The 24789-nt window shown below is 39.1% G+C and overlaps 1 protein-coding gene and 1 long non-coding RNA gene across 3 annotated transcripts in view; one reads left to right on the top strand and one right to left on the bottom strand.

Moving 5' to 3' along the window:
- MICU3 (mitochondrial calcium uptake family member 3) overlaps window positions 1–20316 on the bottom strand; it is an 85692-nt gene extending 65376 nt beyond the window's left edge. The window contains exon 1 of one of the 2 annotated variants that reach the window (XM_084760037.1): window positions 19901–20316. In XM_084760037.1, coding sequence (XP_084616163.1) covers window positions 19901–20260 — 360 coding nt within the window. In that variant the 5' untranslated portion in view covers window positions 20261–20316. The remainder of the gene's footprint in view (window positions 1–19900) is intronic. The other variant, XM_084760038.1, reaches the window with a different exon arrangement.
- LOC311584942 overlaps window positions 1–24789 on the top strand; it is a 753214-nt gene that overhangs the window by 112866 nt on the left and 615559 nt on the right. The window lies entirely within an intron of this gene.

Below are 24789 nucleotides of genomic sequence, written 5' to 3'. Positions count from 1 at the left end.
ATGTATTCAACTAAACATAGGAAGTTGAACTCTGGTAACAGGTCCTATCTGGTGCTGGCAACTACCACTACTTTTTTAAAAACATTAAGGATGAAATATCTTTTTACATTTACAGTTAAGAATTTCTTGGGCACGAATCTTATGTGCCATATTTATGATTCTGTTTAAGTAGCTAGAAAAGGTGTTCATGGTAATATTATGTTTAACTTTCTTATATGGCTTGAGGCTTATTTAAGAGTCTAAGAAGATAAAAGAACACTTTCTTAGCTCACTGGGTGGTCCAAAGGTTAAACATCAAATTCCCAGTATGGGAAAATCCCAAAGTACTCGAGGTAACTGTTTTGATGCTTACTTAACAAATATATCTATATGGAAAACCACAGCTGACAACAAGCCAGGAGTATATTCCTTGCTGAGATCAGATAAGAATAAAGATGTTAATAAAGAACTGGTCGTTTATGAGGGTTTGGTTTTGTTTTGTGTGTATGGGTGATTTGTCTGCAAGTATGTTATGTCTATAAACCACTTGCACGTCTGATGCCCACGAATCCCAGAAGAGGGCATCAGATTACCTTGGAATAGGAGTACAGATGGCGGTAGGGAATCAACCCTCATCCCTCGGAATGAGCAGCCAGGGCTCTTAACTGACAAGTCATCTCTCCAGTCCCAAGGTTTAAATCTCTAAATGTATTGCTGTAGGAACTTATCCTGTACAGATTTGTCAAGTGCATTTCTTAATAGCAGGTAAGAAATAAATTCTTATATAAATGGCTTATAAGATATAAGACATTCTTAAGAAGGCAGTGCAACACCACAAACTACTGCTTGGAGCTTATCTCTTCTCATTTATTGACTCTCTTATTCCTTGAGACCTCCCTGGCCCTGCAATTTCATGCTCCTCTTCCTCTGGTGAATACTTCCCTCCAAGTATGCCCACTCATCACACCGCTACTCTCATCTTAGAGAGCTTACTTATGCCTTGCCTCCCATGTAGCTGGCCTTCTCCTCCTCCCTTCTACCCTGTTCCTACCTTTTACAGCAGGCTTATTAGAGAACTCAGTCTACGCTCCCTGTCTCGGATTTCTTTTCCTTCTCCTTTGAACATAAGCAGCCTCTAGTCTCTTCCTCTACTAAGACTGTTTGTTGGGGTTGTCAGTGACCTCCTTGTTGCTCAATCCAAAGGTCAATTCTCAGTTTGCATCTTACACCATTTGACACAGTTGGTAACTCCCTTGAAACAAATTTATTTTGCCAATTTCCAAAACTTCATTCTTCTGATATTCCTCTGTCCTTCTAGGAGTTCCTTTTTGGTACTGTAAATAAAAAAATTTTATATGTATTTTGCATGCATATACGTCTGTTCATCATATTTGTGCTTAACGCCCAGGTGTTGGACCATGGTCCAAGAATGGAGTTGTGTGAGGAAAATTCTGCGTGTTTGTGGAAATACTCTAAGAAAACAAACCAGATGCTTGTGACTTTAGTTTCTCCAAAAACCTTTTTTAAAATTGTGTAGTTAATCTTCTCAAATTACATACATTGATTTATTTATGTGTAGTGTATGTGAGTGTCTATCCACCCCAGGAGGTGAGAAGGCTTGGGGGAATTGTTTTTGGAATGTGCTTTCCTGCCCCTCTCAGGTGTAGGGGATAGGAGTGAGTGGACTTCTGATTATTCATTACAATTGCTATTGTTATTAGTTTATAAGCCTCTGTGGAGGGATATGCATGCCTGGCACATGGAACTTGCCCTTATGTGACTCCACTTAATCCTCAGAGTAAAAATTATCTGATGCTCTGAATAAAGTTGGTTACTGCATGAGACTTTAGTCAGTCTCATTTATTGGCTCCATTCTCCCGGGTTCCACTACCTCTAGGGTGGTCACACTTAGGAATGCTGAAAGAGGGCATCAGATTCCTTGGAACTGGAGTTAGAGACAGCTGTGTGCTATCAGGTGGGTGCCAGGAATCAAACCCTAGTCCTCTGCGGTAACACAAAATGCTCTTAACCACTGAGACATCTGTCTTGCTAGGCCCTCCTCTTGGGTACTTTTTTTTTTTATTTACATGATCCCCTAGAGTCAGCCCTTAGTATTTATTTTTCTTTTTACCTATAGTTATTCCCCCACGATGATCTTGGCACACAGACAAGAATTGTTACTTAGTTACTTGGGTTTCCAGTGCCTATAAGAATTTATGGCTTTTAATAAGCTCTCAAACATCTACAAAATGAGCGAATGCTTGAATATAGTTGAAAAGCTTACTGTAATTGTTAAATAATGACTCTTTAACAATTAAAATATATTTGTAAAAGTTATCATCAAGGCTAGGGTGTACTTTGTAGGTAGAAAATTTGGTGAACATAGCTAAGACCCTAGGTCTGATATCCAGACTGTGAAAAAAGAAAATAAACAAATGAATGCCAATAATCTGCTATCAAGTGATAGTTTGCATGTTAAATGTCTCCCCAAGAGGTTCTTGTGTTTGAATCCTTGGTTCTCAGCTGGTGACAGTTTGGGAAATTTATGGAATTGTTGGGGCATAAAGTGTGTCACTGTGAAGGCAGCCCGGTAAAACTTGTGGAGGATGGGCTGGCTGGAAGTGGCTGCCATGATGATGAGCTGCATAATCTTCCCCAGCGTTTAGTTGCTCCTGGTCAGGTATTTGGTCACAGAAATGAGAGAATTAACAAATACCTATGTTTTATACTTCAGTTGACTTAAGAAAAAAGTAGGTGCAGAAGGTAATGGTGTAAAACATATTCAATTATGTGTCTTCCCTGGAATGGGAAATTTCCTTTTAATAATTTACCCTTAATTTATAGATTCATATATTACAAACTATATAAAACAGGGTTTCATTATGTAATCCTTGCTGATAAGGATCTTTATATACAGACCAGGTTGGCCTCAAATGTACAGACCTCCTCCTGTCTCTGACTCCCAGGTGCTGGGATTAAAGGGATGGACTAAGATACCTGATTATTATAAACTATTCAGTTTTGTGTTTAGCCAATCAATTGAGAGCTAAAAACAGAGTGTTCAACTTTCAAACCGCTAGAACACTGGTTTTCAACCTTCCTAATGCTGTGACCCTTTAATACAGTTGCTCATGTTGTGATGACTGCCTAACCATAAATTTATTTTCATTGCTACTTCATAACTATAGTTCTGCTACTGCTATGAACTGTAACGTAAATATCTATGTTTTTGATGGTCTCAGGTAACCTCTCAGAAAGGGTCTCTAGACCCCCACAAGTTGAGAACACTGCTCTAGAAGAACAAAACCAAGAAAATAGATCCAATCTATGCCACGAAATAAAAAGAGGGAACAAATATTTATAAGACAGCAAAACCAAATGTAAACATGTTCTTAATCACAATAAAAACAATAGTATTAAATTGCCTCACTGAAAAAAAAGGAATCCCTCACAGGGTAAGTGGGGTTTCTCAGTAGTACAGTGAGATTCCCAGCATACACAAATACAGGTTAACTCTCATATTGTGCCATTCAAAAAATCCATGAAAGTGTTCCTTAGAATGTCACAGTTACACTCTACTGACAATATCTGAAAACACATGGACTTATAGGATAGGAGTGTTAAATGCGACAATATAAAACTCATAACTAATCATGAAGTAAAGCACTTCAGGCCATTGAACAATTGCTAGAAAAATGTACTGTAAATTAAATGAATTCACAATGAGAGTGGAAGCTTCAATAAATTTCTATTGAAATGGAAAGAAACCATATAATGTCTGAGTAACAACAAAAATGGTGATTATTAACACTTTGTAATAAAAAGACTATGTAAATTGACTCTTCATGAAACTATCCACCACATAAAAATGTGGAAGTTATTACAGTTTAGGGAAATATTTATATCATAGATACTCATACATAAAATTCATAGATATGTAATTCATAATAAAATTACCTCCATGGAAATGATAAAAATCAAACTTAGAACACAATAATAGGTGAAAGACATAAATAGATAATTCCTAGAAAAAAAAGACTTCCAAAAGTTCTCTGCTGCAAGCCAGGCATGGCTTTAGCTAGTTAAAGTCCATGCCTTTAATCCTAACAGTCAGGAGGCAGAGGCAGGTAGATTTCCGTAGGTCAAAGCCAGCCTAGTTTATGTATGACTTTCAAGCCAGCCCAGGCTACACAGAGAAACTGTCTCTTTAAAATATTATGTTCATTCAGAAAAACTGAAAGCCAATAGTACAATAACTGGACAATATTAAATTAAAGTAGAATATGGAAACCTATTACTAATTGCATAAGAAGTATATTTTGGTAAAAACTACTTCAAAAAAGAATATAGACAATGAATGGATACAGTAGATTTAGAGACAATATAAAATTTACAAAACATAGTTGGCAAAAGTGTTACAGAAAGTTGGTCTTAAATTTTGATGTTTATAGAAATATGTATGTGTATATGTAGAGAAAGTCATAAATTTTAAAATGGTGTATTATCTGTTTAAAAACTTTTAACTTTTGTGGAATTTGTTCTTAGTTTCAAGCATTAAGTGTGTTCTGAGTATTGCAACTTGTTTCTTCTTGAATCTCCTTACCACTTCTATTAAGCCCCTTTCTTCTCAAAATTCCCTTTACAAATGCTGCCCCCCTTTCTGAGACCGACTAAGTTTACCCAGGATTATCTGTGTGGTCATGGGTTTGGAGCCTAGAGCCTCAGTGAATACACAACTAAAGATATTGACTGCCCCTACCTTAAAAACCATCAGTAGCCAGTACTTATTTCACCCAGGAAGGGCTGGCTCTGTGGGCCCCTTTCCACTATATGACGGGGTACTGTGTAGGTCCATTGCAGACATCCATAGCTGCTGGGAGGTAATGCCCACATTGGCTTGCTGTTTCCATAGCCTTTCTCCTTATCTTCTCGCTTTTGTATTCTGTCTGTCTTCTGCAGTGATTCCCTAATCTTAGAGGTGGTGGCATAATGTCCTCCTTTTGGACTGAGCACTCAACTGTCACTTAAGAATAGTGTGTTACATTTATAATTATTTTTATTTTTGAGAGTATAATTAATTGGTGTATTATCTTTTAACAAGCAAATAGAAAAACTCTAGTCTAATTTTGAAAAAAGAGATAATAGTCTATAGAGGCCGTCATCAGTGTCACACAGACAGCAAATGAATCTAGGACTAGAAGTCAGATGTTCTGACACCCAATCCAATATTCTTTCCTATTACACAACTTGGTATATTGGAATAAAAGTGCACTGCTTTTGCAATCCTTCAGGCTTATGTTCAAATGTCAGCTTCACCACTTTCTATTTAGGTAACCTCAGGAAAACCACTTAATCTCTGTGAACTTTGGCTTCAAAATAGAATAATACTAACCTAAAACTATAAAGACTAAGGAAAAAGTAGTAAGAATACTTCTTTCTCTGATAGTCAAGAGAATCCACTCTCTTAATTGGCTAACTCCTGAAACAGCCTAGATGTTCAGTCAGCTCCACGCCTCAGGTGTAAACTAAGTCTCTGGTTGCTGTAGGTTGAACGCTCACTGCATTTGTCCATGATCATCCTCACTGCCTGCATTTCCTTGTGCTTCTCATCTGCCTTAAGTTCTAGTACTTTTCTCTCAGTCTCACTTAGGTCCAAATGTCTAGATGAAGTAATATGGTGAGACTTTTTACTATTTGAGAGTCACAGCTATCTTTGCAAGGCACAGTCTTTACCTGTACACTCACCATGGCCACGTAGGCTGGCTACCCTGTGCCTAGGCTATTGTTTGAAGGCTTGCTCTCCAGCTGGTGGCACTATTTCGGGAGCCTAAATGAAGGCAGTCAGCCACGAGGGAGTGTTCCTGCAGTGTGTGTCTTATTCGCAGGCCTTTCCCCTGATCTCACCTCCTCCTGCAGGTGCTTCATGCTCCTACAGCCATCGTGTCTTGCTTATGGTGGTTCTTAAATAAAGGAGCCAGGGGTTATACACTAAAATCTGTGAAACTCAGAGCCAAAAGCAATCTCATCGGTGCATATATGTTTTGGTGACAGGTATCCAAAACTAATACAAGCTCTAAGATGTTTTTTTCTAGGTCAAAATTAAAAGAAAGGAACAAGGCGTGGTGGTGCACGCCTTTAGTCCCAGCACTCGGGAGGCAGAGGCAGGTGGATCGCTGTGAGTTCGAGGCCAGCCTGGTCTACAAAGTGAGTCCAGGACAGCCAAGGCTACACAGAGAGACCCTGTCTCGAAAAACAAACAAACAAAAAAAAAAAAAAGGAAAAAAAACCACATCATCAGTGTTTATATTATTTTCTCCTAAGTAAATCACCCTGAACTATGTTACTCAGTTTGGGCTGCCAAAACTCACAAACACATACTACTCAGCTTAAACAATAGAAATTCATTTCCTATGGTTCTGGAGGTAGGAAATCTGAGAGCAAGGTGCAGGCACAGTTGTTTGGTTGTAAGGGTCCTCTTACTGGTTTTCAGATACCTACATTTTTGTTACGTCCTCCCAAAGTCAAGAGGCCATGATGCCTCTGTACCATCATTTAACACTGATCATTCCTTAGCAGTCCAATCTCTGGCACAGCGCCACTGAAGGTTAGTGCTTCAAGACAGGTTTGTGGAGGACACCAACATTCAGTACACACGGTCAAACACAGAGTGACCCATCCACCCCCTTTTTCTACCCTCGCATGCAAGCTTTAAAACTGTTCCAGCACGTCATTCTTATCAAGTGGGTATTTCACTCTGTGGAACAGTGTGAATGTTTTAGATCACCCGTAAACAAACAAGACAGGTCTTAAGATCAGATCCAGAATCCTTGGCTACCTGGTCCCTGTCAGTGGAACTGTCTGCTTCTTTGGCCTATGCTAAGGTTACCTAGCCAACAACCTCCCTTGAAACTCCTCAAGTCCAGGAGTTGGGAGGAGGTCTCCATATAAAAGCACCCTACTGATAGGATTTCAAGCTGCCTGTCTCTTTGTCTGCTAGCCTTTGCCCAGCATCTGGAGAATTTGGAACTACTGAGAAGACACAAATTCTTACCCAAGTCCTGGAATTACAGGTATATGTTACTATTTAGAGCTTGAGTAAGTTTTGTAAACTATGGATGATTTAATACTAGCAGTCTACTTCCATCCTACTGATGCTTTATTTTGTTTACCTAAGTGTTACTTAAATTTAACAGCCATGAAAGCCAAAAAGACATTATCTGGGATGAAGTTAATAAAACCAGTAATTTATAAAAGTTGCATTAATAAATTGGTTGCTAGTTTGTGACAAGAGCTTTCTGAGTAACTCAGGCTGGTTCTGACCTAGCAATCCTGTGGCCTCAGCCTCCTGGGTGCTAAGATTATAGACATGCACAAACACACCTAGCTAAAAGAGATTTTACAGGGAGTGTTGGGGGATTATGGAATGGAAACAAAATTAAAACAACCACTAACCAAGCAAGACGTTACTTAGCATTAAAGACCTTTATAGATGAAATGGACCTCAGATATCCTAATTCTATGACACTTCAGAAGTGATGACATGACCTCCCTGAAAGGTTAAATGGTTTAATCATTGTCAAAGAGATAGACAGTGGCAGAGAACTCAATGTTTTTATATGTCGTATCTTAGCTGAGAAGTATTTTTAAAGGCACAGCTTCCATACAATTTTAAGCTACCTTTTACAATTTTACTGTTGCAGACAATTTACAGAAACTTCTTTTAAACCATCCAAAAATATTGGAAATAGCCCTAGTATAACATAGTCAGTACCCACAAAAGCAGAGAAAGACCTGCCATTCAAAGAAATAGATCAAAATTTCTAAGTTCTCGGGCCTCAGAACCGGCACAGCTTTCACCAGAGCAGGCTCCCAACTTGCCGGTGTATTACACAATGCTCTTGAAAATAGCTCTAGGCCACTGTGAAGGTGTTCAATTCAACAAAAACTAAACTCAGTAAATTTCTATTAGTGTGAAGAAACTGTATTGTAGACACCATAGTTTTATCAAGCCAAGTGGGATGTACTTTTGCAAACTGAGATCATCAAGGGATGAACACATATGGCTATGTACACACACACACACACACACACACACACACACACACACACACACACACACATACACACATGCATACACCTATATACTGTTGTATGTGATATATAGTTATGTTTACTATAGATTTGGGACTTTATCTGTTTTTTATCCTTTAATAATTTCTCTAAGTAAAATATAACAATCTTAAAGTGAGAGCTTAAATAGTAAGATAATATTTGAAGTGGGTAGTACAGAAACTATGTTGACTCTACTAATGAATTTAAAAAACATTTATTGAAAATGTATGGACAAGGGGTGGAGAAACATAGAAACATCAAAGATTTGGTCAACTAGGGGAGACAGGTGTTCTTGATGTTTAATCCAATGCATTATGTTTCCTCATAAGAGAGTTTTCAACATATTAATATATAAATTTAGAAAGAAGATTCATTTTAAGTGTTTAAAACAGAATACAGAATATATTTCCATTCTATTTTCATAGCTATAGACAGGGTGTCTTGAATAGAAACAAATTTGGTGGTAACTGAAGGTATAAAGGGGTCATTGGCATATTAGAAGAAAAGTTGTTTCCTTTTGAGGTGCTTCATCATTATGAAAGATTCCACTAATTTCCAAACAAACCCATCTTTTCTTCTTCTTAAGCATGTGGCTGTGTATATCTCTCAATCTTTGCTCTTAGATAGAGCCATATTGCTAAATTTAGAAAATGTAATATGAATGGAAGGAATATTTGTCATTATCAGGCCTGATCCAGAATATATCACCATGGATGTTCCTCCTGTCTTTAAAGCATTGTTAACCACTCTTCTGATTAATTTTGCAAACTGCTTGTTAATGAAAATCAAATTCACTTTTCCTCTGAGTCCCTAAAAACCTCATGGAAGACAGAAACCTGTAGAAGTCTTAACCATATAGCTAACCACACAGAAGAGTTACAGAAATAAGCTTCTACTGAGTTAGTCCACTGAAGTTTGAACATGCAATTGTTACTGCAAACAGACCTACCCTAATACAATGCTATTAATAGCTACAGTGTATATTAATTTGATTGTGGGCCGTAGGGATAATGTGAATGTCTTAATGGGAAATGAAAGCATACCATGAGATAACTTAATCAGGTGTTTCTTTAAGGAAAAGAGCAGATTTTGGTAGCCTGCTATTCTTCCTCTGAGTGCCAAAATCTGTTCTTTTTCAGTCACAGTCATAGGGGAGGAGAGTAAGGGGAAAATGGGAGGAAGGGAGGAATGGGAGGAACAAGGGATGGGATAACGATTGAGATGTAATATGAATAAATTAATAAAATATATTGAGAGAGAGAGAGGAGAGAACAGATTTTGAGAAAAAAGTGTCTTCCTGGAATGTGATATAGTACTTAAGGAAGTTTATTAAAGGATTTTGTGTTTGCTTACATTTTCAACAATTTTCATTTACCTTTACAAACATAAACTATCCCCAAGATTTCAACATATTTAATTAATTAATCTTTTCTTTTTTTTACTTATTAATCAATTTTAGATGAATGACAATGAAAGTACCCTGCTCACCTCCATCTCTAATTTCATCTGGCATTTATATCTGGCTAATTAATAATATGCTAATAAAGGTGCATATGCACTGATTCTATATTCATTGTCAGTGGCAACTTGTAGGCATTCCCATTCAAGTGGTAAAGAGCAATTTGATACAAAACTCATGATCTTTCTTCCCACCCCACATCACATCAGAAATAACTCCACTATTTAAACAGATTGCTCATCTAGTAACAGCCTCAAAGTTCACTGACATGCTCATGTCAAGGCATAGATAACACCATGTAACTAGAGTAGCTCTTACTCCTGAGGTATTGACAGAGTTGACAGCAAATGTAAATATATCAACTTTGATCTTTTCTCACTAGCTTCACAGGGAAAATTATCTTCTGTGGAACTAGAAGAAAAGAAGCAAGGCAAGAAGTAGGCAAACCTATTTGTGAGGAAGTAATACAGTGAAAAAATTTATATCTGATATATAATTTCAACCATTATAAATGGAGACCATGTGCCTGTCTTAAGAAGACTTAAGAAATATTGAGAAGAGCCCAGTCCCAATGCCTGGTGGCACATATTCCCATTTCTCAAAAGTTTGGACAACATAGAATCAATCTACTCCACCACTCCTGCTTGTCTCTGTCTCTCTCCCTTGCCTTCTGTCCTCTTTCCTCTTCTCTTTATGGTCTTCTCTTTTCAGTCAGGACTTGGGCATGCTGGGTGTCTTAGTTAAGAGTTTCTATTGCTGTAATTGCTGTAAAGAGACTGCTGTCTTCACTGGCCATGGCAACTCTTATAAAGGAAAGCATTTAATTGGGGCTGGCTTACAGTTCAGAGCTATTGTCATCATGACAGCGTGCAGGCAGACATGGTGCTGGAGAGGTAACTGAGAGTTCTACATCTGGATCAGCAGGCAGCAGAAAAGGAGAGTGACACTGGGCCTGTCTTGAAGATCTGAAACCACAAAGCCCATCCCTAGTGACAGACTTCCTCTAACAAGGTCACACCTACTCTAACAAGGCAACATCTCCTAATAGTACCGCTACTCAAGGGTCTATGGAAACCATTTTCATTCAAACCACCATACTAGGAAAATACTACCAGGGGCTACAACCCAACTTTAGAAAGACCTTTTGAAGAAAGAGAAATACGAGTATTCACTTAACAATAAAATGCCAAACTATTTTCTGAATGTATACAACCACAGCCAGTGAAGGAAACTTTGTTGTCATCACTGCTAACAGATGGCATTGTTCATATTTAATCATTCTAATTAGTAAGAAAGAATTCCTCAGTGTGGTTGTAATTTGTGTTTCTCTGTTATTAGTGGTGGTGAACACCTTTCCATGTGTTTGTCAGTCGTTTGAACATGTGTGTTTTCATTTACCTGTTCACTTTGTCCACTCTCCTTCTGAGGTCTCTTTGTATTCTGTAGCCTATCACAATACGCTCTGCATAGGGTTTCCTTCTGAATGCTGTGTTACATCTGCTATTCCAAGACTTCTTTGTGAGCTTCTTCTGAGTTTTACTTTTGTTTTAAAAACCAGCAAGGCACATTCCTCTAAATATTTTTAAGTTTTACTTATTACATGTAGGACCCTAATATACATGAACTGACTGGATTCCAATCATGTCAAAAGGAAAATAATTTTATTTTTCTCTGTCACATAGAGTAATTTAAGAATGTTGTATAAGCTTGCATAAAAGTACTGTTCCATATTTAGCATAGACCTTGTTTCATTCTTCCTTACTCTCCTAGGAATACTGTACATATGAAAGTCACAAGTCACATTTCATTGTCAGATGTGTAAGAAGATGGAAAAAACTTAGATGACTATATCTGAGTACAATAACTTGTAATAGGGTAGAACTATCTTAAATTGAATTGATGCAAATACCTTCTATCAGATCCTTTCCAGGGAAAATATATATGTATGTGTGTGTGTGTGTGTGTGTGTGTGTTGTGTGTGTGTGTGTGTATTACATGTATCTTTCATATATATGTATGTGTGTCAATATACAGATACTACACAAATATGTTAATTAAAAAATAGAAAAAATAGAATGACAAAATTCTTGTACATACATGTTCAACCCAGAATGTTCATTCTATATTCCAAATTTTAGGGAAGTTTGAGCATTAAGTTAGTTAAATGAAAATTTAGACTAAAAAAACAGGGATTTTACTTTTCCAATTGGGGGGGGGAAAGAACTTGCAAGCAAATACTACTACTAAATAGCATTTCTACTGCCAACCAAACAAATAATACAGCATCACAATTCCACAATTTTTATACTATATAATACATCATAGGCTACAGTGGTGTAAACTGAAGTCCACAGGAAAAGAGCCACATCTAAGTTGAAGATTCTCCATGGCTGAGTAATTAGAAATACATGACTGTGAGAGTTGGAATGTCACAGATCCAGGGCCAAATGATCTTGGGCTAACTTTAATCCTAATAATAGCTTTTAATTACCTACCTGCGTCTGACCTACTGTTTTGTGAGTATTACTTAAAAAACTGGGGGATGTATTAGGTTAACTGACCATTAGCTTTCTTCTACCAATCCAAAAGTGATCAATGTCATCAGATGATATGTAAAACCTACAACACAGATTGATTTCAAGATTTGCTACACTCCACCTACCTGGTGTTTCCACCAACTATTTGAAAAGTACTTTTCTTTTGTTCTGTAACAACAAAAATTTCATGGATCTTCATGAATGTCAGTACTACCATGTTGGAACACCATATGTGGGGAAGCTTACAATGTTTTGTCTAGGGCACAGCCACTCACATGTGGCTTCTGTACAATCCATCTTCTTCCATAAAAGGATTCCAGAAAAAGAAAGGGAAAATAATATATTTGTAAAATCCTGCTATAGTTCACGAGGCAATTTCTTTAATGCTAGACAATGATATAAATGGAATATAAATGGAACTTATCTGACTTTTAGACATTTTCTCAAACATAAAAGTGTTTAAATGATACAAACTTATTCAAATTCTCAGTGTCTGACACAATTATAGCACATTAGTAGTCTCTAAAATTTCATAGACAAAACTGGCCAATCAAGTTTTTATTGAAAAGAAAACTATATTATACTATGAGTTAGACGCATTTTCTAGAAATTACACTGCAGATATAAATTGTTAGATCAGATTATTAAGGTTTTAAAAAATCTTAATAAAAGGAACAACACAAAAACTTATAAATTAGAATAACAAAGGCTGTGATCCGGTTAAATGCTGCATTGCAGGCAGAAGCAGAAAAAGCCATTTAATAGATCACATTTAACGCTGTAAGTATGAACCATGAGAAACAAAAGGATTTTGTGGTCTTCTGAAGGTGTTCTCTTTCTTGGAGTTGGAGACCAAGCTGACCTTGATCCTGTTACTCAGCACTCTACCAATGAGCGAAATTCCACCGTGACCCATCCCCAAAGCTTTCTTAAAAGTGGCTGTTTCAATAACGCACCCTCACCCCAATCTCTGTAGTTTCCTGACACACGCACGTTTTGCTCTCAGATGATATCACTTCCTATTTGATATAGTAAACACGAGACATTAGTCAAGAACTTCTGTTACTTTCTACTACATAGGCATACAATCTATTTTAACCTGCCCCTTCCTCCCATTGCAAAGGAAACTGCACCCCTCTATTATCTAAGACTGAACTGCCCACTTACACATTAACTCCACTTTCCACTTCCATCTGCCTGCTTGAAAACAAGGGAGCCTCTGTTTCAGTTTAATCTTCTATTTCTTTTTCAACATTTCAACATAGTTCAGTCTTTTACCTAAAAGTAATTAAGTCAATTCTGTGTCCCTGGAGGTTTTGCCTCTTCTTCATGGACAAACTCTTGAAAGCCTTGTCAACACCTACCTCTTCAATAGTACTTTTTCTTCACCTTTACTCTCACCTATCCAACTACAATGAGAATTTCACTTCCAAATGTCACTCATATCCCTACCCTTTAAAATCTAGTTTGCAGTTCCTACCTCTTTCCTTAACTATGTCTGGGGTAGCCTTCACTATAATGTGCTGCTTCCTCCCTTAGGTACCATCTTCTGTTGCCTTTTATGATGCTCCTGGTTTTCTTTCCACATCTCTGGACCTTACTTCTCAGATCTGCGGAGTTCCAACAGTCAGTTTTTTAAGTTGCTTTTCTGTTCTGTTAAGTTGCTTTTTTATTTACATTCCACATATTATAAACTACCCCATCCATTCTTATGATTTTTTTTAATACTTGATGATTCCCAACTTTATTCCTATCACAGAAATAGCTCTCCTGAGATTCTGACCTATGTATCCAACTGGAAAATCTTCCCTCATCTTAACCCTCATCTCACTCTTTAATATTTATTTTACATTATTTTATTAGTGGCGACATTGGGGTTTGAAATCAGGGACTCCTATGTGAGAGGTAAGTGCTCTGCTACTATTCTACCTACCAGCCGCCATTTTCCTCTTTAACTAACAATTCCTACTCATTTTTCAAGTCTGATCTTAATGTCACTTCCTCCAGGAAGACACATTTTAAGGCATGGCACCACCTGAAGTATATTTCTTTCCTGTGTGGTCTCATGGTACATTCTATTTTCCCCATCATTTATTGTGTTATGGTTATTCTGTGGTCTCACTGAATCATAAACTGAAAGCACATATGAATCTTATTTATCACTAAATCCCTAGTGCCTATTTAAAGCATTTTAATTAATTTATTTTTGATACAGGACCTTGCTATGTAGCTCAAGTTGAGGTCAAAGTCATTATGCTACCCAGGTTGGCTTCAAACTCATGATCTTTCTGCCTCTGCTTTCCAAGAGCTGAGATGGTGGATGTATACCACCACACTGACCCTTAATAAGCATTCTATGAATAAAGTATTTAAATGAATAATGGACAGATTGATATATTTATTATCCTTCCAAATAGAACATAAACTAGAAATGTTAATATTATATCCATGAAATTAAAAACAAAAATGTTTGGTACAATAGTTTAAAAATATTAATCACTTAGGGATGAAGGTGCAAATCAATAATAACAGATGCAATTTTCCTGCTCAAGGTCCTGGATTTGATCTTCAGCATCATCAAAATAAATTAAATACATTAAAAAAAACAATTATTTAGACAGACTCATGACCACTACCACAAATGATCTAGAAAGTGTCTTACCCTCTAGCATATCAATGACAATTAACATGTTGCCTATTATTTGAAAAGAGAGGAAAAACAGAAGTGAGGGGACTGTCACTGTTTGCATCTGGAATGCCTCCCTTATACTTCTGTTTTGAAGGCTTCTTCCCCAGTTGGTGGTGCTCATTATGGAAGCCAAACAACCTTTATGAGGTAGGGTCTACTGTGTGTTCGGGGTGTCGCTGAAGGGAGCCTTGGAAGTTTTCCACTTCGCTCTGTTTCATGGCCCACCACGATGGCAACTGTCTCCACTACATTTGTGTGCAGAGAACTGAGCGGCTCTGCATGCATTCTTTGCCATGATAAGTTGAAAACTTTTGAAACTTTCAGCTAAAATAAATCTTTGCAAGTTTACGTTTTGTTTTTTTTTAATGTCAGATTATATGATCAAAGTGATGCAGAAATAACTAATTAGGGATGAAATGAGCCACTTGCTGACAAAATTACTAAATTGATAGTTATCATGAGCCACGTGGTCAGCAGTTGCAGTACATAATTTTATATGTGCAGCCATCTCAAAGTAAAAAAAACAAGAAGCATTTGATTAAACATTAGTGCTGAAAAACTAAGGATGTATATAAGGAAAATTACTTGATCACATGCTTAGTGTGATGAAAGAAATATATGTATACATTTTGTACCCATTATTGCAAAAAACTGTAATTATTCTGTTCACATCTGTCATGCTATTATAACTTAAGTTTCTAGTCATTAGTCCTCACCGATACATGGTATATAGCATGTGATTTATCTGTTCAGAGGCCTGGGCCCAATCTCATCATCACCAAAATATGCAATGAGTTTCAATTTGCATTAACATTCATATGCAAATCAGATCCCAAAATTAAGGGCCACAAAACTTAGAAGTGACTCTGAAAACTAAAATGGCCCTTCATGGAAGATTAGAGCAAAACATCCAACCATAGTAATATATTTTACAAAAATATAATTACACCCATAAAATATACCCCAATGAAAAGAAAAGCTCCAAAATAAAAACAGCTCTGAAGATGAAACCCTATAACAGAAACTACCTTAGAAAATTATGTGAATGCAGGTTCAAAGCCGGGGATACTTTTTTGAGACTATCCAGGATTACAATGTATTCTATTATTTCATATTCATCACTAATTACTACATTGTATTTTTAAATGATTCCTTTGAAGATCTGAAGGTGAGAGCCAACAAGAATAACAGCAGGTCACATACAGCTGTCTCTGCTAACTCTCATTTATCAATAAGACCTGATTTACACATCAGCCTGAAATTTCCACACTGTGTGCTTTCTAATGTTGGTGCTGGGTGTCTGTTAGATTTAAGGGAAAAAATGATTTGAATTTCCCCAAAGAAGTGATATAGAATGCTGTGACTTCAACTGGAATTAGAAATTAGACATTGGTTTTTCTTGAAATGTTTGCCTTAGCTTATTAAATTAAAGGAGAAAAAAAGAAAAGAAAAGTTGCTAGCGATGGTAAATTAGTTCAAGTTAGTCTTTCTACATAGCATGTGTATAAGTTACTTTTCTGATGCTATGATCGTGTGTTTTTTTTTTTTTTTTAATGAAAATGGCCCCATAGGCTCACAGGATGTGGCACTGTTAGGATGTGGAGCCTTGCTGGAGGAAGAATGTCACTAGAGGGTGGATTTTGAGGTCTCAGAAACTCAAGCCCAGTCTAGTGACAAAAAGTTCTCTTCCTGCTGCCTGTGGATCAAGGAGCAGAACCCTTAGCTCCTCTCCAGCACCATGTCTGCCTGTGCGCCACCATGCTTCCCACCATGATGATAATGGGCTAAACAGCTGAACTGTAAGCCCAACTAAATGTTTGTCTTTATGAGAGTTGCCTTGGTCATGGTGGCTCTTCACAGCAACAAAACCCTAACTAAGGCAGATAGGATACTTTGACAAAAAGCAACTAGGGGGGAAAAAGGTTTATCTGGGCTTGAGGTTTCAGAGAGTTACAGTCCATCACCGGGAAAAGCCTGTAGCAGGAGCACCAGGCTAGTCCGGCAGGAAGCAGGGTGATCACATTTAATCTTCTCACAGGAAGGAGGGCCAAATTACAAAACTCAAAAACTGTCCAGGAGACATAGTTCCTCCAGCAAGGCTCTACCTTCTAAGGAGTCTATAATCTTCCCAAACACTGCTTCCAGCTGGAGACCAATTAATCATTCAAAGAAAAGAGGCTATTCAAGGTATTTCATATTCAAACTGTAACAAATATATACATATACATCAAAATACCATATATGTATACATATTTGCATATATATTTCAAAATAACATATAACACATAAATGCAATAAAGTATAGTGTTAACATAATTGTTTCAATGATTCCAACTGTCTTCTTTAACCTTTAGGTAGACTATAATTCATTTCTTTAAAATTATTAAAGATAAATTACATAGTCTGTCTCTGAGATGGCATTAACATTTTCTTACAACAACTCAGGCCTGTGATGGTTAATACTGGTAGTCAACCTGACAGGATCTAAAATCCCCTAGGAGTAAAACCTCTGAGCATATCTTCTAGGGACTTTCTTGACTGGATTAACTGGGATGAAAAAAACCAAAACTCTACCACAGCTCTTTTTTTGTTTTGTTTTAGTTTTGTTTGTTTGTTTGTTTTTGGCTTTTCGAGACAGGATTTCTCTGTGTAGCCTTGGCTGTCCTGAACTTACTTTGTAGACCAGGCTGGCCTCGAACTCACAGCGATCCGCCTGCCTCTGCCTCCCTGAGTGCTGGGATTAAAGGCATGCACCACCACATTTAGGACACCATTCCATGCATTGGACTGAATAAACAGCAAGCAGAGAGCTAAGCTCTTCATCTCTTTCTGTTTCCTGAATGTGGATGCAATGTGACCAGCTGCCTCATACCTACATTGCCATGACTTCTCCATCATGAAGGGCATAGTTCTTGAGACCATGAACCAAGATAAAACTTTCTTTCCTTCAGTTGCCTTTATCAGGTGGCCCATCACAGCAGCTAAGATGTAACTAATACAAACCCCAAATCCAGATGGATTTGGAAGAATAAATATTTCTTCTTTCAGGTTGTATACCATGCCTAGACTTGTAAAAGTAAATGTATCTTTTTATTCATGCTGAAGGTTGGTTATAATGCTTTGTAGATGTGTTTTTTAACTTAAATTAGCATTAGAATTAAATTAGGGTGCCATAAAATTCAGACCCAAAGCAACTCCAGAAAAGAAAAAGGGAACAGAAATAGTATAAGAATCTTAAGAAACTTTTTAACATGAATTTCTATAATGAAAGGCTTTTCATTATGAGAGTACCTTGTATAAGCAATGAAAAAATGTTCAAGCCAAAGTTCATTATGGTGAAAATGCCAATATTCAGATTAAAAAAAGATTATAAAATGTTTTACAGAAGGCACAAACAGTCCATGCAAAAGGTATGACAACTATAATGCTACATTAGAGCCCAGGAAGGGTAAGGCAAGGGACTTTAGTATCATTTTACTTCTAACACAGTGCATAGAACTGTATGTGTGTGAAGCAATAATAATGTAGTAAGAACCCAGGAGACTGTTCAATGGTAGAGCACTTGTGAAGCATGCATGATGCTCTGGACTTCATCACTAATAGCATAAAAAGAAACAAAAACCATAAAATAAATGGACAAAAGCAAAATAAATTCTGACTGCTTACTATACACCAAGCATTCCATTCTGTTCCAAATACATTAATTTATTTAATTCCTATTGTGCCTTTGAGCCCATTTACCTCTTTCACAGAGAAATGGACAAGCACTGATACATACATACTTAATCTAAAATGGGCCCAGCTTGTGAGTCAGCTGTCTAGCTTTCCCAGCATGGTCATGTAACTACGTGATCCATTCTCTCAACTCTGAAGGTGAAGTTAATTTTTAAAAGGAAGGAAAGAAAACACTACTTGCATGTTCCTTACCTTGATAATCTGTTTCCAAATCTACTACAGTTGATTGAAGATCTGACAGGGTCAATCAAAACATGTCATGCTATTCTCCCAAGCCACAAAATAGCATGTATGTTGGGAATGAAGACTGAGTGTTTGTAAGTACTTCTTTCTTTTTTTTTATAGAAGTCATTTACATAGGGCGCTTGTGATTTAGCACTAAATAAAGGTGCACAACACAGATTCCCTAAACTCAATGCACTGCCAACCGTCATCTAAAGCATAAAAAAAAAAGAGTTGTGTAGTTGTATATGATCACAACTGTATACTTACATCATAAACAATATAAAATTTCATTAAGGTTAAAGGGGGCACAGGTGTCATTTTCCTGAATTATTTTCACCTAATCTTGTCATATTCTTCTAGTCTTGGTGTGGAAATATTCCCTAGACTAAGTAATTTACATGACAATTAAATACAGAGCTGTGACAAGTACACCACATGCCTTAACTTCTTTATAGTCTTTGCTTTATAGTCTTTGCCTTTTATAAAGAAGCACATTATAGTTCCACGTTTTCATATGATGCTTCTGCACTTGGCTTCTTTCATAGTTTACCACCTTTCCTGTCCTATCTATCTTCAGGTTTGTTTTAACTTCAGAGATTCTGGTTTTAATAAGAGAAAGAGAGAGAGGTACTACTTTTCAATAGTGTTTCCTTTTCTTTTCCAGCACGGCAACATCTCTCTTGGGACTTCCAGACACTAATGCAGCAGAGTTTGAGATCTAAAGACACCTTCAAAACTCATGCTGCATTTGCTTCTGTTATCATTCTCTCTTGCCTTGCTCAGTCTGTCTCTCTCTTATTCATGCGGCCCTCCATAGCTTCTTCGTTTTATCCCCGTCAAGTCCTTTAGCTGTGACACTTGTGTGTAGTGAGGGCGTCTAGCTTGCATTTGGTTGCTCTAAGGTAGTAGCAGCAGCCATAATGGTCCTGATGCATCGGTGATAACATCATCCACATCTTTCCCCAGCATCCACGCGAACAGGGATGCCAGGCGATGATCTGCATCACTTCACTGGAGGCTCCCCCACTAGCTGTTATAGAGGTGATAATGCCTCCACAACCTACTCTGTCGAGTGTCACGGTGACCCCAAGCCCTCCCGGCGCAGGTGGGACACCTGTCAGCCCAGCCCTCTGGCGTCACCTGCGCAAGCGCCCAGGCACTTACCGTCTCCTTGGCAGCAGCCACCGGGATGGGTAGCAACCCCCTCCCGCGGGGCGGGTCCTCGAGCTCTGGGACCGCTAGCTCTGAAGGGTCAGTTCTGGGGTCTCCATAGAGCTGGTAGCACACGAAGCCCACTAACCCGCCGCCCGCTGCCGCCGCGATGCTCAGCTCTCCCCAGCGTCGCCGCCGCCACGTCGCCTCAGCCACGGCCCCTTCGTCCTCCTCCCTGCAGGAGAAGGGCCGACCCGACAGCCCGGGAGCCGTCCCCGCAGGCCGCCCCCACGGCGAGAGGAAGGGCTGCTGAGGGGCGAGCGTCGGCGACAGCCGAGGTGGCGGCCACAGGAGCCTCCGTAGCGCAGCCATAGCGGGAGCTGCGGCCCGAGCTGAGGGGAGGGGGACGGGAGGAGGACGGGAGGGGCACTACGGGAGGAGCGGTGCTGAAACCTCGCGAGAAGTCGGTGCGGCGCTAAACTGTGGAGCGCCGGTGCGAAGGCAGCCGCCGGGGCCCGGGCCTCCTGGTACAGCCTTTATGGATCAGGCGCAAGGCGGGGAGAGCTCGGGAGCCTCAAAAGTCCGGGCTGTTCCCACCATGCTTCCCCGAGCCCAACCACGCAGTCGTAGATTACTGCGCCCGCAGCCGGCGGCTACTGGCAAGGGAACCCAAGCCGGGGGAGCCGCTCTTCGGCGGAACTCCCCGGGAGCGGAGACTGCAGGGCGCCCCGCCGACCCTCAGAGATAGACCCCGCTCCTAATGGTGCCCGACCCTCTGACACGCTGGGAATGCTTTGTGGTTGCGTCTTCACCGGTATAATATCAACAAAACAGAATAAGAAAGGTGCAGACGTTTTGCTTCAAGTCAAAGCGACTGCACTTCTGAGTTTAAAATATATTTTGATTGCGTAGTGATGGTTTCTGGACTTTGAGCACGGACAGGCTAATGATGGATAGTTAGCGTTAATATTTTTAGGAAACACATACCCTAGATTACTGAGTTCAGTAAAACTGTCGAATGCGTGAAACAAAGGATTTTCAAAATTTTTAGACTGTGTGTGTTGGTATAAATGTAACTGAGAAGTGTACTCTGCCCTCTATTTTGTGCACGTTATGCCTTTTTGTGTGTGCGCATTGCCAGTGTCAGCTTTAAGACTGAGTTATGCTTGCTTTGCTCTTCATGCGGAATGGTGCCAAGAAACCCTGAAGTATTTCAGATCTAGGAGGATAGACAACATCATCCAATAGTTAATTGGTTGGTTTTCCACCCTCCGTACTATTTCTGTCCCTCACTCCCTACCTGACCATAACCTGACACATATGCTGTGTTACGTTTTGTTTTAATATAGGTTAATAGAATTTTACTTCCTTAAAGCTACTAAAAATGATTTAAAAAAGAAATGTCGTGACATGTAAGGACAATATCTATTTTAGGACATCATCTATTTTCCCACTGAAGCCTGTTAATGTCACCAGGAAGACTTGTGGTAGCTCTTTGCTGTTTCAGGATATTTTGGGGGTGGGGATCAATTTTGTCATCTTTGAATTCTGATATTTTTTATTTTCCCAAAGCGTTTTACTTTCCAAAGGTGTTTATATATACATATACATAGCAATGTGTGTAGCATAGATCCTCTAAACTTGTCTTCTTTGGACTGAACACAATTTCCTGGGTTTTTGTGTTGTTGTTTTTTTTTTAATCATTTTCCAACATGAACTACTTGGCCAGACTAGAGTTTTATTCATGACATTTTAAAAGCTAAAAAGCTACAAAGAGAAATGGAAAATAATATATACTGTCATTACAAGTGAGGAAAATACACCGGCATGGTGGCACATGCCTTTAATCTCAACACTCCAGAGGCAGAGGCAGGAGGATCTCTGAGTTCAAAGTCAGCCTGATCTACACAGTAAGTCCAGGACAGCCAAGGCTACAGAGAGAGACCCTGTTTCGAAAACCAGGGTTATATGCACAAGAACAACAGCTACAGAAAAATAGCCAAATTGCTGTACTATTTGGATATTGTTCCACGTTTAATTCCCAGAGTAAAAGTGATAAGAAAACATGGTACTGGGAATTTGAGGCTTCTTGAAATTTCAGATACTATATTTGGATAAATATAGATTCAGCCTAATTTTCCTCCTCTTCTGTGTCGATTCTGAAGAGGATCAACGATTGCACTCTATCCCTGCAAAGCCCCTGCGCCAGTGAGAGCTAGCTCTCACTCACTTAGAAGTAAACTTAGATGATGTTTTGCCTGTGTGTATGTCTACGGGAAGATCCCGGATCTCCTGGAGCTGGACTTAACAGTTTTGAGAAGCCGTGTGGGTGCTTGGAATTGAAGCAGGATCCTCTGGAAGAGTAACCATTGCCCTTATCCTCCGAGCCATCTCTCCAGCCCCAGAAATGGTTCTTAAGGAAAATGTATATCTTAGATAAGTAGTAATTACAGGCTAGAGATCTGGACTCTAGTCCTGACTGTACAGCAACAATTACAGTGCCTCAGAGGCCACATATTCATATCACATAGTGGGGCTAAATAGATGGTTCACTTTATGAATCTGTTACATATCTTGTTTCATTTCATGTGTGTGTGTGCACTTTATAGCTTTTTTTAAAAAACCATTCTAGGGTTCATAGCATCTCTCACATATTATCTCTTCAAATCTGTGATTGCTTTACTTGCTTTGTTTTTCCAACTTAAAAATCACATCTCCTAGCCTAATTGTGTTAGCCTTTCACTACTTGCCATTGTGCAAATAAGGGAATAACATTTATATGTTGAAAATGTGGAATGTAAGGATGCCCATCAGAAACAGCTTAACAAAACTCCTATAAAATGAAGCTTAACATTTGTCTTATTTTGTGCACTTGAGCTCCCAAAGTCCCACTAGCTGTAAGAGAAGCCCTGTATTTGTGCCTGCTCACCCCCACCCCCAGGTCCTCTCAATCTTTTCTTTGTGGAAAGTTGTCCCAAACATCACCCCCTAGTCTTTGAGACTGTGCTACTTAGAGTAGGTTATACTCTGTGACATCACAGCCCTCTCTTGTGATTTTTGTCCTGAGCTAGCCAGCAGGACCTGGAAGTCAATTCCTAATGTTGGAGATTGTGGAAATCAAGCTACCCAAGGCACTGGGGATCTGCTTTCTAATTTGACTAGCTCCCACCTCCATGGACAGTGATCTGCACTCCGCCTCTTTCCCTTACCCTTACCTAAGCTGTATGTACGGAGGCAGAACATTTACGTAACCCAGCCCCAGCCACATGATAGGACCTCAATTGTGTTAGGTAAAAAGGAAGGGATTTTATTATGATTGTGCAGCGGGGAGGAGAATGAGGGGATAAAAAAAAATAGAGTGGCCCTTGTTATATACGTGAGAATTAAAGAAAAAAATCCACATTGAATAAAAAATTGATTTACTTCCTGAAAATCAAGCTGCACATCTGGAGATGTGATGATTGAAATGGGAGACGTCAGTGGTCGATTTTTATTAACATGACAGGATTTGGAATGAACTAGGGACTAGGGAGAGAGGGAGAGGGAGGGAGGGAGGGAGAGAGAGAAAAAAAGAGAGAGAGAGAGAAAGAGAGAGTGAGAGAGAGTGAGAGAGAGAGAGAGAGAGAGAGAGAGAGAGAGAGTTGTGTAGAATTAACATAAGTAGGCCACACCTTACAGCAGGTAACCCATGTACAAGGAGGTCTCCGGAAAGCAGTATGTTCCTATCAGCCTTCTGTGGCTTCTTCCTGAGTGGTTGTGTCTATCAGTTCCCACCGTCTTCCCAATGACATCAGACTCCAGTTTCTTCGGCCTTCCAACGCAGAATGAATACCAGCGGCTTTCCAGGAACTTTTGGGCCTTAAGTACCAGTTTGGAACTACTGAGCCGTGCAGCTTCATGAGCTTCATAGGTACCAGCAGGGTTCCCAGCATCCCTACCGTGAAGACAGCCATTGGTGAACTACCTGACCCCTATGGTGCAAGCCAATCTAGCTAATTCCCCCTTTGTAATATACATTCATTCTATTGGCCCTGTTTCTCCATAGAACCGTTGCCTAATATAGAGGCCGAAAGGGAAAAGAGAAAGGATCAGAAGGGAATGTGAGCATGGAGAAGGGTTAACTCAAGAACAAGTTTTGACATTTCAGTACAGAGCTAGCACTTTAAATATTATCTGACAGCATCATATTGGAATAGAATTTTAAATGTCAGTTCTTATGGTCCCCTCAGAGAGTTCAGCATTATCGATGGCCAGCAGTCACTGGCCTGACTGACACATGTCCCTTTTGATTCTTGTAACTGAATTGTTAGTAATGCGCATTTATATTCTAGAATCAAGCCCAGTAAAACTCCAACCATGACCATTTTACCTATTTAGTATTTTTTAATGTAATTTTCAAAAAAAAAACCTGTCTTTGCCTGCCACTTGCTCATATGGACTTTTATATTATTTAAGAATATTGTGGAATAGTAGCTCTTACTTGCTTTCGGCAAAGCCCCCTGTCCAAAGCAAGCAAACCTGCCTTATTGTCACTCTCTTTTTGTTCATGTGTTGTGGTGATTTGGATGAAAATGGTCTTTATAGGCTCATAGGGAATGGCACTAATAGGAGATGTGGCCTTGTTAAAGGAACAAGGGGTCACTGGTGTCACTGGGGGTAGGCTTTCAAGTTTCAAATGCTCAAGCCAAGCCCAGTGTCCTACTACCTGTTGCCTGCCGATTCAGATGTAAAGCTCCGAGCTATCTCTCCAGCACCATGTCTGTCTGTGTGTTGCCATACGTCCTGCCATGATGACAGTGGACTAAACCTCAGAACTGTAAGCCAGCCCCAGTGTAATGCTCTCCTTGATAAGAGTTGCTGTGGTCATGCTGTCTCTTCACAGCGGTAGAACTTTGACTAAG

Source organism: Acomys minous (assembly GCF_964271855.1).
Source record: "Acomys minous genome assembly, chromosome: 15".
Classification (NCBI taxonomy): domain Eukaryota; kingdom Metazoa; phylum Chordata; class Mammalia; order Rodentia; family Muridae; genus Acomys; species Acomys minous.
This window is presented reverse-complemented; position numbering and strand designations above follow the sequence as displayed.